This window comes from Rattus norvegicus, chromosome 6, assembly GCF_036323735.1.
Source record: "Rattus norvegicus strain BN/NHsdMcwi chromosome 6, GRCr8, whole genome shotgun sequence".
Classification (NCBI taxonomy): domain Eukaryota; kingdom Metazoa; phylum Chordata; class Mammalia; order Rodentia; family Muridae; genus Rattus; species Rattus norvegicus.
This window is the reverse complement of record NC_086024.1, coordinates 63,488,991-63,504,811: the sequence shown is the minus strand read 5'-3', so window position 1 is coordinate 63,504,811 and position 15,821 is coordinate 63,488,991. Positions and strand designations below refer to the sequence as shown.

Genomic DNA, 15,821 nt, shown 5'->3' with positions numbered 1-15,821 from the left:
AGAAACGGAACGTGGTGGTAGACATAAATAGAAAAATTGTTCTATAAGGTAGGTTGTAAGATAGGGGCATAGGACAGCAAGGATTTTTAGCCCTAAAGGCTACACACTCTCCTACTAGTAAATGCAGAGTTCAGAGTTCACTCACCAGAGGGTGAGAAGCTCTCTTCTAGAATACATGAAATATACAGACATTGCTCAGGCAGGTATGAGAAAGGCCCACCCTGAGAGACACAGTTGCATAACCAGAGTCTGAACAGGAGAGAACAGACAGGAAGCACCAGTCACCACTTTTGAAAAGACTGAGAGTAGGAGAGAGACTATAAAGTGTGGTTAGCACTGCTGGTTACTGACCTGGAAATAGCAAGTACGACAGGGTCAGAGCTTGGAGTTTCTATGGCTACAAATATGAGCAGTACATTGTAGTCATGGGGGTGGCTCATCCGTAAGAAAAAGTTTAGTTGTACCCTAAACTATGACATAAAAAGCGTAGATTCTTTGCATTCTGGGAAACAGCCATATACCTACTGTGGGCTTTGGCAGAAGTAGTGTCTTACTCGTCAAACCCAGTCTAAGAATGAAGCAAGACAGTGTGGACGAAAGAACGAGAGCACACTGCCCTTATTAGGGAACGTATACTGTCGTGGGACATACAAACAGCAAATGTGCTACTCGTGTTCTGATGGATACCTGAGGGTAGATCAGCCCAGAGCAAACAATGGAGCTGATCATGAGACTGGAGCAAAACAGAGTCCTTCCATTTGTTGGCAGGGACTCTAGGTGAGAAACAGGATTTGATGGTAGAGATAAACGGAAAGCATCTTTTAGAAGGTGGACTGTACATAGGAACACAAGACATACAGAATTTTTAGCCCAAAAGGCAACATATTCTCCCACTAGTCAATGCAGAGTTCAGAGGAACTGAATGCAAGAATATAAGGAAAAACCTCACTCAACTGCTCCTTCAGACTCCTGAGTCCGCTACTGGATTGGGGGGGGGGGGGGACAAAAGCACGTTGCTAGCACACACAGTAAAAGACAAATTGCTCTAATAGCCTGCAATCAACACAGGTCATCTTAAAATGCATTAACTCATGACATAATAGAGATAAGAGTTAGCATTTGACCACATCTGGTTCTGAAGTCAGATCTTATAAGGAAGATGGGCTCCTCTGTATGCTTACAGCAGTACTTGAAGTAGTATGGGTGGCCTCTATCTTTGAGACTACACCTTTTGCTTACAGTCATTGGAAATGAATTCGTGTGGCAGTTGTAAATACATTGCTATGTCCTGGGCTACCTGCTGACCATGGCCGAAAACCACAGTATGTAAAATTTGTGTTGGGGCGAGCCACGTGTACAACTTATTCAGAGAAAATCATGCCAGGGAAATCCCAGCATGCTAGTCAAATAAAGGGTCTACAGCTTACGACTATAGAGAACTGAACTGAAACTAGGGAAAGTAAGAGAGTCAACTTGAAATTTTATCATAGCAGCTAATGAAAGCCAGACTTAAATAATTTTTAATGACAAAATATCTTCTTGTCGGGACATTCTCAACAGAAACAGTCACTGCTGATATCATTACTACATACCTATTAAATTCATAATATTTGCCCATACTTCATTTCAGTATTAAAATTACAACCAGGAAAGGGTTCTGAAGGCCTCACTGACCACTGCAGCCATGTGTTTTAGACAGCTGTCAAAGCTTAAAGACCACTGAGTACCAGGTCTCTTGGGTGTAGGGAAGGAAGGCTTTATAGAAAGGGGAGTATTTAAGCTCAATCATAACCAGAAGAGGGTTACCAAGCAGGCAAGAGGGGGCAGAAACAATGCAGATGAGGACAGGGCCAGTGTTGAGAGGCATGTCAGTGAGTCACCAGTGGACAAATAAACACCGCATGGGGTCTGGGGTCTGAAATGGAGCCAGCAATAGCCACATGCCATTAGTGGAAAATTTACTGTGAAACTCAAAAACAAAAACAAAAACAAAAACAAACATGAAAAAACAAACCAACCCCAACAACAACAGCCAAAACCGTTCCGTTAACAATATTTTATCAATTAGATAGGTTTACTATTAATGTGCCACTGTTAATATAAATGGTTATAATGTAAGGGGACTTGGGTGAAGAACATATGGATATATTACAGCTCTTCTGTGAGTCTAAAACAACTGCTAAAAAAGACAAGTGTATGCGTCGTAGTATGCTTGGACCATGGGGTTTTTCAACATGAACAGCCCAGAGATCTTAAATAAGAAGAACTCAGTAGCTAGGCAGAGTTGAACGCGACTGCAATGATCTGCTACTTGAGAGGTTGAGGCCAGAAGTCTGCATTCAAGGGCCAGCCTGAGGCAACTTAGCAAGACCCTTTCCTAAGGTAACAGGAAAAGGCTCCTGGTGTAGCTCACTGGTATAGCGCCCTCATCACTCCCCCACTCCCCAGAGTCTGTAGCCTTTGGCTACTCAGGAGCAATGTGGTAGAAGCTCATGTGAAAGGTGAACGGCAGTGTCTTGAGCCACTGACTGGACTGAGCAGTGGGGACAGTGGGCGACGCCCTGTTTCTATATGAGATGGGAACAGAAGAGGAAACCTGTGCCTATTAAAGAAAGAAGGAAAGGCTGAAGCATGTTTCATTCTGAATGGATGGTGCTAGACCTGGAGACGGCTATGCAGGGGAAGAGAGAGCACATGAAGAAGTCCTGGGAGCAGGAAGAAGAATTAGCTTTGAAGAGAAGGCATCTTGCCTCATCCCTGAGACGGGAGGCAGGAAGAAGGAGAGGGGTGCATTTAGGGGTTCAGGTCAGGTGTCAGGGAGGAGCTTCTGTTTTCTCCAGTAGGCTGAAAGGAATCCTGGAGCCAGGCGACAGCAGGCCCTCACCAGCGAGAGGAGTATTTTGGAGAAAACTGCATACATGCTTAACTAGTACATTTTATTCTGTATTTCATTCTATGAGTATTCTCAATATCTGTGAAGTTCCGGCTTTCTGAATTTTTATGTCGATGCCTGCACCAGCAGACTTTGTTCCACCTTTTTTTTTTCTTTCTTTTAGAGAATTGTGACTTGGAAGCAAAAGTCGTTATAACAAAGCACAGATAAAAATTTTAAAAAGTAATGTTTAATTTAATAAACGTTCCTCTGAGGATACATAAGGATTCATAAAATGGTACACATCAGTGGTACTTATAGAACTATTTCTAAGGTACGTTTAATCCCATCAACAACCATAAAAAGGATTTTGAGAATAAAACCCCAACCCGATTTATGCAAATAAATTAAGATGAAAAGTAAGACATTTAAAAAGCATGTTTTAGGGTTAAGGAGCTCAGTGGTTCAGAACTTGCTTTATATGTGTCTAACTTGTAAGGAATATATTTTATCTCCAATATCAGAATATATGCAAATATTACATATACATATATGTACATATATGTATGTGTATGTATAGAGTGTGTCTATGCAAAATGTGACATAGAAGACAGACAATTAGAAATAATACTTACAGAAAGACAATTTTTTAAACACTATGTGACCACGGTGACCTTGAACTCAGAGATACGCCCGCATCTGCCTTCTGAGTGCTGGGATTAAAGGAGTACACCACCATGCCTGGGCTCCACCCTTATTTGGAAGGGTGCCAATTTCAGTTATTTTCCCTTTTTCTAAAGCTAGAAGACATGCAGGGAGTGACTGAGCCCTGCTTTGACTGCCCATCATCAACAGGAATCACTGGTACCTTATGCACGATGAGCTCGTGTGTGCCATCTGGGAGAGTCCTTCCATCCTCTTGCATCAAGGGTACGAAAGAGAAACCGAACAACTTCTTCTCTCCTTTCTCCTTTGCTGTAAAGGAGGGTAGCGACTTGCTTATTGAAAGTACACAACTGACATCTTAACACAAGAAGCACAGCATCAAAAACTATAGCCCCGTGCCCCGCACATGCCCGGCCCTTTTGTCGTAGACACCTTTCTGAACACTATACTCACGCTTCCTAAAGTGTAGGTTCCATTCTCTGCCCAGTTGTTTTCACAGAACTTGATGCCTGAAATTATGTTCTAGACATTGTCTGGACTGCTTTTTGTCCCCATCTCTTCCCCAGCCCCTCAGCACTAGCCTCCACTAGGGGCAGGATTCTCACCTGTCAGTTTGTTTGTTTTCAAACAGTATCTGGGATGTAGGAGCATCTCGCCAAATGTTTAAAGGAGGAAAGAATGGATGTGAGGAGCAAAGCTTTGTCTATAGGCCTCTGAAAGGGAGCTTTCGAGCTCTGCCTCAGTGTGTGTGGGGTCGGGGGGACTTCAAATTGTAAGCTGCCATTTACTGTGGGCTGACTAGTGCTCTGCAAGTCGAAGGTGAGGTGGAGACTTTTCAAACGCCAGACATCTAATTAAGGTCAACCTTGATGCAGAGAATTCTGGGTGTCATTTGTAGAAATGGAAATGGAGATCAAGGATGTTAAGCAGCTGGCTCTAGAACTTTCCAGCCATCAGGGTCCTCCTAGCAAGCTGCTTTTCTCCCCAAACAGAGCAAGTGTTTAAGGCTTTCAGTACAAGTTCCCCTGGTATGCACATATGTGAGTGAGTAGTCACTGAGGCTCCAGGCAGGAGCCTGTGACAGCGGAAGTGTGGTTCTTTCCATCATAAGTGTGGCAGTGGATCATCATCCTTGATGAGAACAGCTCAGCTTTGGGGCCCAGTGAGAACTGAGCTGAGAAGTTAGACGTCCAGAGAATCTTGACCATCATTCAAGGGCTTTAGCTGTGCCCTCTTCGCTAACAAGCCCCCCACACACACTCGATGGACGGGGCCTGGGGCTCCTACTAAGAGGACACGTGGGTTGTGTGAACGCACTAAGTGTACTTCAAAGGAAGAAGACTTCTTTTCCAATTGATTAATACCCAGTCTAGGGAGAAGGTAGAATGAGACTGACATTTCTAAAAGTGATCAAAGTTACAGCAGAAGTGTCCAGAATGAGGTGTTCTACACAACAGTGCAGAAACTCTTGATCCACGAGACTTGTTCAGAAATAATTCTTGAATTTTATTCAGCTGTCTTTTAGTTGGTAATATTCAATTAAAATCAAAGAGAATCGAGATTCTAGAGCAAGTACAATTAATAAAGACATGAAACAAAGCCAACAGGCTTTGCAAATGTGTCACAAAATAAGACATTAATGTTGAAGACCACGGCCACTGTCCTAGGCTATCAGTGAGTTGACGACTTTTGCAGACATCTGCACAGTACGATAGCCCTTTGCTATCTAAATACATTAAGTTCACGCACTGTTCCTCCTAGGTACTTCTCCATTCCCCTAACCACATTTCTCATTTTTCCAGCCCTACCCCGTGGAAACCACTGAGCATTTTATTGGCTCCCTGGTTTTGCCTATTTTAAACAGCTGCACAGCAGAAGTTACACCGCAAGAGGCCTCTTCAGATTGCTTTGTTCACTGTGGTATTCACTTAAGGTTCTTTCATGTACTCACACAGATTGATGGCCCATTTATTTTTACCTTTGAAGTCAAAGTAGGATTATATAATATTCCTCCTTCCCATCCTTACCCATTGACCCTCCCCCAGACTTGGTATTGGAAAACCATCTGGGGGCTCTCCCCTCGGGAAGACTGTTTCTCCAGCTCTCAGCATTCCTTAGTTGTCTATAATTCTTCATCTAGGGTTGGGGCCCCATGAGATTTCCTTCTCCCATGTTAGCATATCTATTAGTGTGATAAAGACATTTAGCACTAAGAGCTCCAAAGTCTCTCAGTCTCTGCACACTGTCCACTTGGGGATTTCTTTGTTAAGCACAAGCCACTGTGAAGAGAAGCGTCAGAAACTGGTTAAACAATACTCAGCCGAGTCCCAGCCTTGTGTTGCTGCTTTGGATCACTGGTAGAGAGGTTCTGTGGGTGGGTAAAGCCACGAAGGACTGGAGATGGGCTAGAAGCAAGGGGTGAAAGGGGCTACCAGGAAGAACTAGGAAGTCCTATTTCTTTTAAACTAGGATCACACTGGATCTATAGATTCAGTTAGGACATCTTGACAAGACTGAGTTGTTCTACCATCAGACATGATTCCATTGCAGAAGTGTTTGTCTCTATTCATTGTGTTTTCCTTCCTTCTCTCCTCACTCAAACTCACCACAAATCCACCCAAGCTGATTTTCAGGTCCTGTGATTTCTAGGATCCTAAATCAAATATTAATTCTTCATCTTACGTATCACTAGCAGCTGACATATAATCTGACCAGTTCTTTCATGGAAACTCTGCTTTTCTTTAGCCTACTGGATTCCTTGATTGCCCTTTAACCTTCTGGCGAGTCCTTAATGTCTTTGGGCAGCTTTTCATTTCCCCAGCTGTAAATGTGCCCTAGGCCTTCATTCTTGGACTCACTACTCAGGCATTTCACACAGTCTCTTGACTTTAAAATTATCAAAATGGATGTTGTGCTGGAGACGGACTATGCTGGATCACACCAGCTGGAAACAGGCATCTTTGCCTAAGTCAACATTCCATAAAGTCATGCCAGTGCTTAAAGGTTGGAACAATAATAGCATGGAAATCATCAAGTGTCAGAGATCAGAGCTAGCCCTGCTCCTAGTACTGATTATTAAACATTCACAGAGACCACTAACCCACTTGCAAGTTTTCAACTCAGACTTTGGGATGTGTAGTGGATGTCAAATATCTAAGATGGAAAGTTGGTTTCTGCCATCCACTCCCAAACCGATGGTCCCTGGTGTCTTCCCACTTGGCTAAATGAACATTTCATTCTTAGGATCAGACACCGGGGTCATCCTTGATGTTTCCCCTTCTTCTACATCTAATCCATGAGTGATCTATAGAAACAAATCAAAGTGCCATCACCTTACTCTCTTTTTTATTTCACAAGCTGCAAAGACACTCCCCCTCCCCCTCCGAAGTCCGAGCTATTCCCAACTGACCCATCTGTGGTCTGTTATCTACACAGCAGCTTCCCTCAAAATCTGCTCTCACCCTTAAACAAAATCCACAGGCCTCACCAGGACACAAACGCCAATATAAGGCCTGGCCCCCTTGCCACAGCTCCAGTCTCTAAATATTCTTTGAAAATTCCAAGCACGTCTCAACCCCAAGTCCTCTTTATCTGATCTTCTTGCCTGGGGTTTTCTTTCCTGGGATAGATCATGGCTAAGCCTGTTATTCAATTCTTTTAGTTTCTTCTTCTTGTCACATCTCCTCATCAGAGCTCTCGTTCCTGGCTGCTCCGTGTAAAACAGCAGCATAGTATCATTGCTTTCCAGCCCTCCCCATCTTTGTGGCTGTATTTACTCTTCACTTTCTGTACACGGCAGCCAGTATGCAGTGAGCATGTCCCAAGACTTCTAGTGGCTGTCTGAACTACAGAGAGTATTAAACCCTATAAATTGATCCCGTTTCCCTATACATATGGATCCCGGGCAATCTTCATAAATTAGCACAGATAGTAAGAACAGAGACACAATATTTTCAACTTCCACATGTGATTTTTCTTTTCCTTACTAAGTTGAGAATTTCCACCTTTCTTTTCGCATAGAAGTAACTTGTCGCTTCTTTTTGACATATATGAGAACTAGTATCACTGTCCTTGCACTTGGGGCCCGTCAGTGAGTACAGTAATGGTCAACTGAACACAGGAACTGTGACATCTCAGTAGCTGCCGGGACACAGGGAGGATATATGGGCAAAGAAACAATTCTCAAGTCGCACAGAGTGGGGCTACGTAGATGTCTCCAAGCTATTAAAATGGGATATAACCTAAAACTTTGGAATAGTTTATTCTGGAATTTTCTAATTAGCATTTGATCAGAAGACACTGAAAGTGCAGGAGACAAGCGTGCGAGAAGGGGTGACCCCAGTCTTACTTACTTACTGTTCATCGGTCTGCCCTCCCTCTCCAAGGAAATGCTCTGTAAGAGAAGGAACTTTGCTGTGCTCTGGGATGTGGGTCTAGCACCCAGTAAAGTGGTTGGCACACAGTAGGTGTTCAATTTTATGATTAAATAAGTCATGTTTTATGAATGAGTAATATTACACAGGAATATTTGATACTAGGCGCTTACATTTGGTGGGGTTACAAGAATTATTTGTCCTTTTCCCCGTGGCTAGTTCTTCTGAATTAAAACAGCAGCAGCAGCAGAGAAACAAAACTGTGAACAACGTTTTAGGTACGAGGCTGAGAGTGCGGAAGCCAAACAGACTTTACTGAGACACACCCTTTGCTCTGCTCTCTGCTGTGCAAATGCAGCGTTTTCTGAATACTCCTTTCCCTTTCTTAAGTTCACTTTCTCCTTCCTCTCCCTCTACCTTTTTCTTATTTTTGGAACTAAAGCCAATGACAGCTCCAAGTAAGAGGAAAGCCTGGCAGATAGAACAGCACGGCAGTGTCACCCCAAGTCCACAAGTACCCCTCATGTCATTTCCCCGGGACTCCCCTGGGGAATTTAGAAAGTAAGAATTGCACCCCATCTCCCTGTAGTATTTTTGTTTTGTTTTGGTTTATCGAGACAGGGTCTCTCTGTGGACCTCTGGCTGTTCTAGAACAAGCTCTGTAGATCAGGCTAGCCCACTCATGGATATCTTCCTGCCTCTGCCTCCTGAGTGCTGGTGTTAAAGGCATGCACCGCCACCACCACCTGGCTCTCTTGCAGATTTAAACACCCCCATAAATCCAATTTAAAGACACTACTTGGCCAACTCTGAATAAAAAATATGCCATATCTCTGATGACAGGCACAGTCCCTCCACCTGAATTTCTGGTAAAGTGCATATTGCACCTCTGATAATGTGATACTTCTCTGTCTCTTGCTTGATATTCTTCTCCCAAAGCAAGAGTCTCTAGAAGCTTGCCAGTCACTCCTCTGGTGAGTGCCTGCGTGTCAGAGGCACAGAAGTGTCAGGAGTCTAGAGCTGGAGGAGGCAGAAAACTCACTTGAAAAGGTAGTGAAGAGAGCAAGCAGATTGAAGTAAAACTGAAGATGGGACTAATAATGCCCACAAGGACAACTTTATTTCCATCTTGAGCTGCTTAAATCTGTAAAATGAGATAATTATTTATCTCATTTAAGCATCATCTAGACCTGCACAGTGATGCACACACACCGAAATCCGTACAAACTCAAGCTTCACTGATGTTTTCCTAGTAGCTTCCCATGCCCAGAAAATGCCAAGGGGGCTTCCCAGAGCTGAGTCCGCTTCCTGGCAATACCAGAAGATCAGGATTGCCCAAGCCCACCAGACAAGTGTAGTTTTTCCAATGCTGTGTCTCCCCCTTCTGTTCACATATTCTAGGGTTGTAAGCAATGAGCCACCAAATTATAGAGAATCCCTGGGCTTCCTGTGTTTTCTTTCATGACTTTCTGCTGCTTTCAAAGCTCCTCCTGGAGTCAGTCCCCTCACTTCAGGGTTCCCACTGTTTGCCTTCTTCCCTCCTTTGTCACCTTTTCTATAGATCTGCCCACAGTAAGTACAGGGCCCACCCCAAACCCGCAAAGCTGCTGGGTCCACGCCCACACTTACTGGAACAATGCCGGAACTCAAAGCGGATGTGGGAGCCCCTGAATTTATCCACAGGAATGGGAAGTTTCAGCAGCTCCGACCACCTGGGACTGTTGTTGTGATAAAGCACAAAGGAGTGGTACTCACTAGCCAGTGGCTCTCCAGAACCAAAGGAGATAAAATCCTAATAAAGAAACACACACGTTAGAGTCAGCTTCATTTAGGCTCCTCCACGACAGGCAGAGCATTCGCTGCCATTGCCTGCACGAAAACATAATTCCAAGGGACATTGCCTCTTTTCTGTGTTGTTTCTATATTTGCTCTACCTAGGGAGGAGACCAGTTCGAGTCTGAACCTCCACAGCCTACTACGGCAAGTGTGGGGTGGGCTGTAAGAATTCAACTCCTGGAAACCACATTCCCAGCCCACCCAGGAGGCTCTTTAATGGTCCAGGGGTAACTGAGAAGGCCCTGTACAACCTTCAGAACTGTGGTTCTCAACATGTGGGTCCCAGGGCCCCTTCACAGGGGTTGGTTAAGACCATCAGAAAACACAGATAATTATATTACGATCTAACAATGAAACTAATTTTATGGTTGGGGGGGTCACCAAAATATGAGGAATTGTATTAAAGAGTCACAGCATTAGGAAGGTTGAGAATCAGTGCTTTAGAAGAACAGGCAAACATACTGTGAAACAGTTGTGTTCAGAGGAAATACTTCTTCCAGAAGAGGGTCTGTTATTGCTTCCCCAAGTGACAAGTAGTACCAATGTCTACTTTGGCTTAAAAAAATTATAAAACTAAACATGGTAAGCTTTTTCTTGTTGTTGTTGCTTGTTTGTTTTTTGAGACAGGGTTTCTATGTGTAGCCTTGGCTGTCCTGGAGCTCACTCTGTATTCCAAGCTGGCCTCGTACCCAGAGATCTGCCTGTTTTTGTCTCCCAAGTGCTGGGATTAAAGGCTTGAGCCAGCAAGGCCAATAGTTTTTGTTTGTTTGTTGTTTTATTTTTTATTTGTTTTTGTTGTTGTTTTGTCTTTTCCCCAATTGCAAGAACAAAAAGTTAGAAAAAATTAAATGATATTAAAATACTGTATTTATGGAATGAGTGGTGAAATAAAATTATTATTATACATAGTCAGCAACATGTAAACACCGTTTGGCTTTCTAATTTCTCTTCTGTAAAGGATCTTAATGAGCTTTTAAGTTGATATATATATATATATATGTATATATATGTATGTATATATATATATATGTGTGTGTGTGTGTGTGTGTGTGTGTGTGTGTGTGTGTGTGTATGTGTGTGTGCTCTGTTTACATACATGTACGCCTGCATGGTAGGAGAGCATCAGATAGTTGTGAGCCACCATGTGGGTGCTGGGAATTGAACTCAGGACCTCTGAGTGCTTTTAAACACTGAGCCATCTCTCTGGCCCCTTAATGAACTTGTAAAAAAGAAAATAAAAGGCCTATACAGAGTTAGAAAAACACTGCAACTGAGAAATTAAATGGTCCCAGGCAGAGATGAAGCCAAGGCAATGGTTGTAATACCAGTGGCTATCCAGAATGAACATACCTTTAAGGGCTGACCATTACTGTCTACTATGAACATTGTGACTTCCACATTTCTGGCCACACTCTTGCCGCCTTTCTCAAACTCTCCCCTTTCTACGGTGATATATAAATCATTCCTCATTTCACCTGTTGAAGAATGAAAGCAAGGGCATGTTACATATATTAGGACATGCAATACTCTGTCAAGAGAAACTTTAGTTTATAAAAACACGTGGTTATTGTTACATTATACATATAAAAGTCTCAAGACATTCACACTTAAAAAATGGTCTCTACCCTCACTGCCCGTAAACATTGGAGGAGGACACAGGTGGGGCTCTGTGACTCTGGTGCTGCCCTGCATGCAGCAATGGGCACTCAGGAGACAAACGAGGTGGCTGAGGAAGCTGTCTCACCTTTTCCCAATATTTCCTTCATTTCATTTATGAGGTGTGACTAAAAATGACAGCCTAGCGGTGATAGCTCTCAGAAACCTGTATTATCATTTTATAGTCACATAGCTCCTTAGCGGGAAGAAGGACATACACGGAATGCAATGGCAGGCAAAGAGAACAGTTACAACAGAAATCTTTTCTAAGACTTGTGGACAGAATGACCTCACTGCTGGAAGTGTCCAGATTATTGATTTGTGAACAGATGGGGAATAACTCAGCCACACAAACTCAGCGTATTACTTCACACCATGCATAATATACCACCCTGTAAAACAAACGAGAAAGAGCCTAGATTCAAACCTTGTCAAGATACACAAAAATCACCTGTATTTTTACCTTAGTGGTTTATACAACTTTGGCTTTTTTTGAAATAATATTACCCCAGGAAACAAAAACTGAAGCCAACTAGAAAACTTAGAAGAAAAGGACTGGGAATAAGTCAGTAGGCAAATTGCCAGTACTGGAGAGTGATGGGCAGGGCCGGCACCTCGGCTTATGTAACAGAACTTTCAAACATTGGACAAGTCAAAGTAATATTATTTTTAATTAAAACAAACAAACAAATTTTCTATAAGGAAGCAAATCACCAGAAGGAAAAATAATCACACACACACACACACACACACACACACACACACACACACACACATATATCTGCAGCTGGGAGTTTTGTAAAATTTCCTGGTTAAAGCTGCCCAGTTCTCCAATACCAGGGAGTAGGCAAAACGTCCAGTTTCCTTCTTCCACAAAGACAATTGCCTATGGTGGTCCCCATGCTGACAAGGACACAGACAGGCATAAAACAGAGGAACTGTGTAAGGTCTAAGAAGCATGAAATCTTAACTTCCCTTTAAAAGAGTACATAAAGCACACATTAGTGGAATAGTTGATTGAGAGGTCTCGTGAATTCCACAATTCTCACACAGCTCATAAAAATCAACTTCAGAAAACAATGAACTTACACATAACAGAGAGAAGTAACGTATTTCAACACATTTAAATCTATATATAGCCAGGTGTGGTGGCACATAACTTTAATCAGAGCACTTGGGTCCATAGAAGCAGGTGGATCTCTATGAGTTTAAGACTGGCCTGGTTCTACATAGCAAGTTCTAAGCCAGCTAAGGCTATGTAGTAGGATTATGTTGTTAACCCCTTCTCACAAAATTAGTTTTTTTTCAAAGTTTTAATTGCTTCCACACACTTCAATTTCTAGATAGGGGATCAAAAATTTCCCAAGTTTGCTAGCTCTCTCATAACTGGTCTCACTACAATGAAGATGGTTCCAGGGACCCTCACAGACACCAAACTCCACAAATGTTCAACTTCCTTACACAAACTAGTATAGTTACTTGTGTAGAACTGACATACAAATTCTAGCATGCTTGAAAATCATGTCACTTCTACCCAATGCCATGTTAATACAGCGCTGCATTGTTTAGAGAACAATAAATAGAAAGAAAAAGTTTGTCCATATTGAATGTTTTCGATTCTAAGATCACTGAATCTGACGAATTGTTAGTTGTGGATACAAAGGGTCACATATACATATATACATTTATATATGTAAAAATATAAAGTGATATAAAAGTATATATATTCTTTACATATATACATAAAAATATATATTCTTTATATATCATCACTCCTTTAATGATATTTAGTTAAGAAATTCCATCACAAAGTCAGCAACAAATGAGTCAATTTTTTTTTGTCTGAATAAAAAGCGACACAAAGTCCAGTGTGTACTCGCATATTTGTTCAGTGAGCCTTGTGCAAGGCTATTTGTGACAACAATTTTTCTACTAACAGATCTGTCAAATAAGATAATATTTAAACCAAGGCACTTCAAAGATTTTAACTAACAATTGTCTTGCTTCATGGTGTAAGTAACACACCTCAGAGCCTATAAACCACATGCTGACTAGCAGGAGATCCAGCCACAGGGCTCTTTACTTTGAGGATTTCTCACAGAGAGTGATCAATCTTTCCAATACACAAAAGAATTCACTATCCTGAAAAAAACATCCAGACTCAAGTGTGTTTTGTCTCCTCTAGTGGAAATCCAAACACTCCGTCTTCAGCAAGGCAAGACTGATGAGGGAAGTTTGAAAGGTTTGTTCCATATTTGTAGGGTAGACTCAAACTGTATTGGAGGAGCTGCCAGCAGGTAATGGCTGCTGAGAGAGGAAGGGTTGGTTACTCTTCTTGGTGAAACAAGGGCTCCTAAGAAGCTGCTTATGCCCCAGTGGACGACTTCACTCCCAAGTGCATATGGGCAGCATGAACTGGATTCAGGAGTTTATCAATCAAAAAATAAAAATTAAAACAGAACATGAAGTCAGAAGGGGAACGGGGTAGGGAGTAAGAGAAAAGTAGAGTGGGTAGATATGCTCAATATACATTATATACATGTTTTAACACTTTGAAAGAACAAATATCACTATTTTGAAAAAGGGAAAACTTTATACACATGCTTTAGTATTCTGCTCCTAAACTGTTACCATTCCCGTGATGCCCTCCTCCCATCTTTTGCAAATCCTTTAGATTAAATAAGCTTCTTCTGCAAGGCTAACACATGATGAGAAGACAGTTTTTTCTCGTGGCATTCTACATATGCCTCTCTCCAGGAATTTTGCAGCTTGCTATGTTCCAATACCACAAGGTGCCACATTTTGCCAAAATATACAGAAGGAGAAAGTTGAAACAAGTGCTAATTAAAATCAATGTACTTGAAGACTCTGGAGAAAACTAATGAGCCCGACTGGTGTTAGAAAAGCATCTTGGGTAATTAAGAGACAAACTGTAAAGTATGAAATGGAGTCCCAGTGCCAGTGTGAAGCAGCTATTTCTGTGACAATGTTTATTGAGACCTCAGACCTCTCACATTCATTGCTCTGTCTTTAGCAGGCCCACTGGCTAGGAAGCCTGTACACACCTAAAGATTTCCTAAACTACTGGAGGCAAGAGAAAGGTAAGGGCACACTAGTGGGAACAAAGCACTTTGGTAGACGCAGTCAATAGGATGATGGATCATCTGAAGAAAACGAGCAAGGTCTCGGTCAGAGGGCTCACTCCTGGATCCTCAGCACTGCCCTGTGATTGCTCTGGACACAGGCATAAAACGCACACGAGCTGTATCATGTGACCACTGGACAGAGCCATGGCAGGGCTGGCCCAGCTCCTTCTGTGATCATTTAAAGTTTATGGAATTAGAGAAAAACTGTCCCTCTGCTGAGAAGAAAAAATATGCAAACTACCTAGGATCCTCTACATATACTTAGAAAACCGGTGATGGTCACAGGTCAGCACATTGAACACCCTTCACTGGAAAGCCCAAACCCTTCTGAGTACCAACACGACATTCAGAGCCAACGCTATCAGCATTCCAGAGTGTGATTGTAGGGATGCTCAACCTATACATTTCATATACTGGGTTTTCTGTTTTGTTTTTTTGTTTTTGTTTTTGTTTTTTGAGACAGGGTTTTAGTATAGCCTTGACTGGCCTGTAATTTACTACTTAGACCAGGCTGACCTCAGACTCACAGAGATCTACCTGCCTCTGTTTCCTCCCAAGGGCTGGTATTAAAGGTGTATGCCACCACTCCTGACCCTACGATACAAATTCTAACATACCTTCTAGAGTCTCAAACACTTCTGGCCTTCACAGTATTAGACAGAGCCATTCCACTATAGTAGTAGTTCCAGCAACATGAACAGGTCATTTTACTGAATGGCTGCTACGAGCTGGGTTCGTCACGAAGCACTTGGATGTCTAGCTAGATCTTGTCTTGCATTTATAGGAAGGCACTATCCATTCCATTTGATGGATGAAACTGAAGAGATTAAGATGTGTGTGCAAGGCACTATTAGTAACTCTCCCAATAAAGAATGCAGCTGTTGTCACCACAGGAGACCAGTAGGGAATTGGTCAGACCAGTCTTGAAATATTAATGTCAATTCTAAGGACCATCCTTGGGTCTGGCCTGACCAGGAAGGAAATCTTTCATCTCTCTCTCTAGTCACTGACATTTTCTGACTGAAAGTATACTGTCTCTCCATGTGACCCTAGTCATATCTAGATTCATGTCTAACATAAGTGATGGCTCTAATGTGACCCAGAATCTCTGAGACTCCAACCAAAGCATAGTGAACTTTAGTTAAATTTAGAAAATATTTTTGCAAGCTTAGGCAGGCTCTGAATTTGTGATCTTCCTTCCTCAGGACTCAAGTAGGATTAGAGGCATGAGGGATCTTGACCAAGAATGATATATTTTTAAGTAAGATTAAA

The 15,821-nt window shown here is 42.3% G+C and overlaps 1 protein-coding gene across 6 annotated transcripts in view; it reads right to left on the bottom strand.

Moving 5' to 3' along the window:
• Positions 1–15,821, bottom strand: part of Dock4 (dedicator of cytokinesis 4) — a 389,723-nt gene that overhangs the window by 124,961 nt on the left and 248,941 nt on the right. For all 6 annotated transcript variants that reach the window (XM_039078130.2, XM_039078128.2, XM_039078129.2 and 3 more), the window contains exons 14-16: positions 11,098–11,222; positions 9,541–9,703; positions 3,741–3,847 (exon numbers count right to left, since the gene is read on the bottom strand). In XM_039078130.2, the coding sequence (XP_038934058.1) occupies positions 3,741–3,847; positions 9,541–9,703; positions 11,098–11,222 (395 nt within the window). The remainder of the gene's footprint in view (positions 1–3,740; positions 3,848–9,540; positions 9,704–11,097; positions 11,223–15,821) is intronic.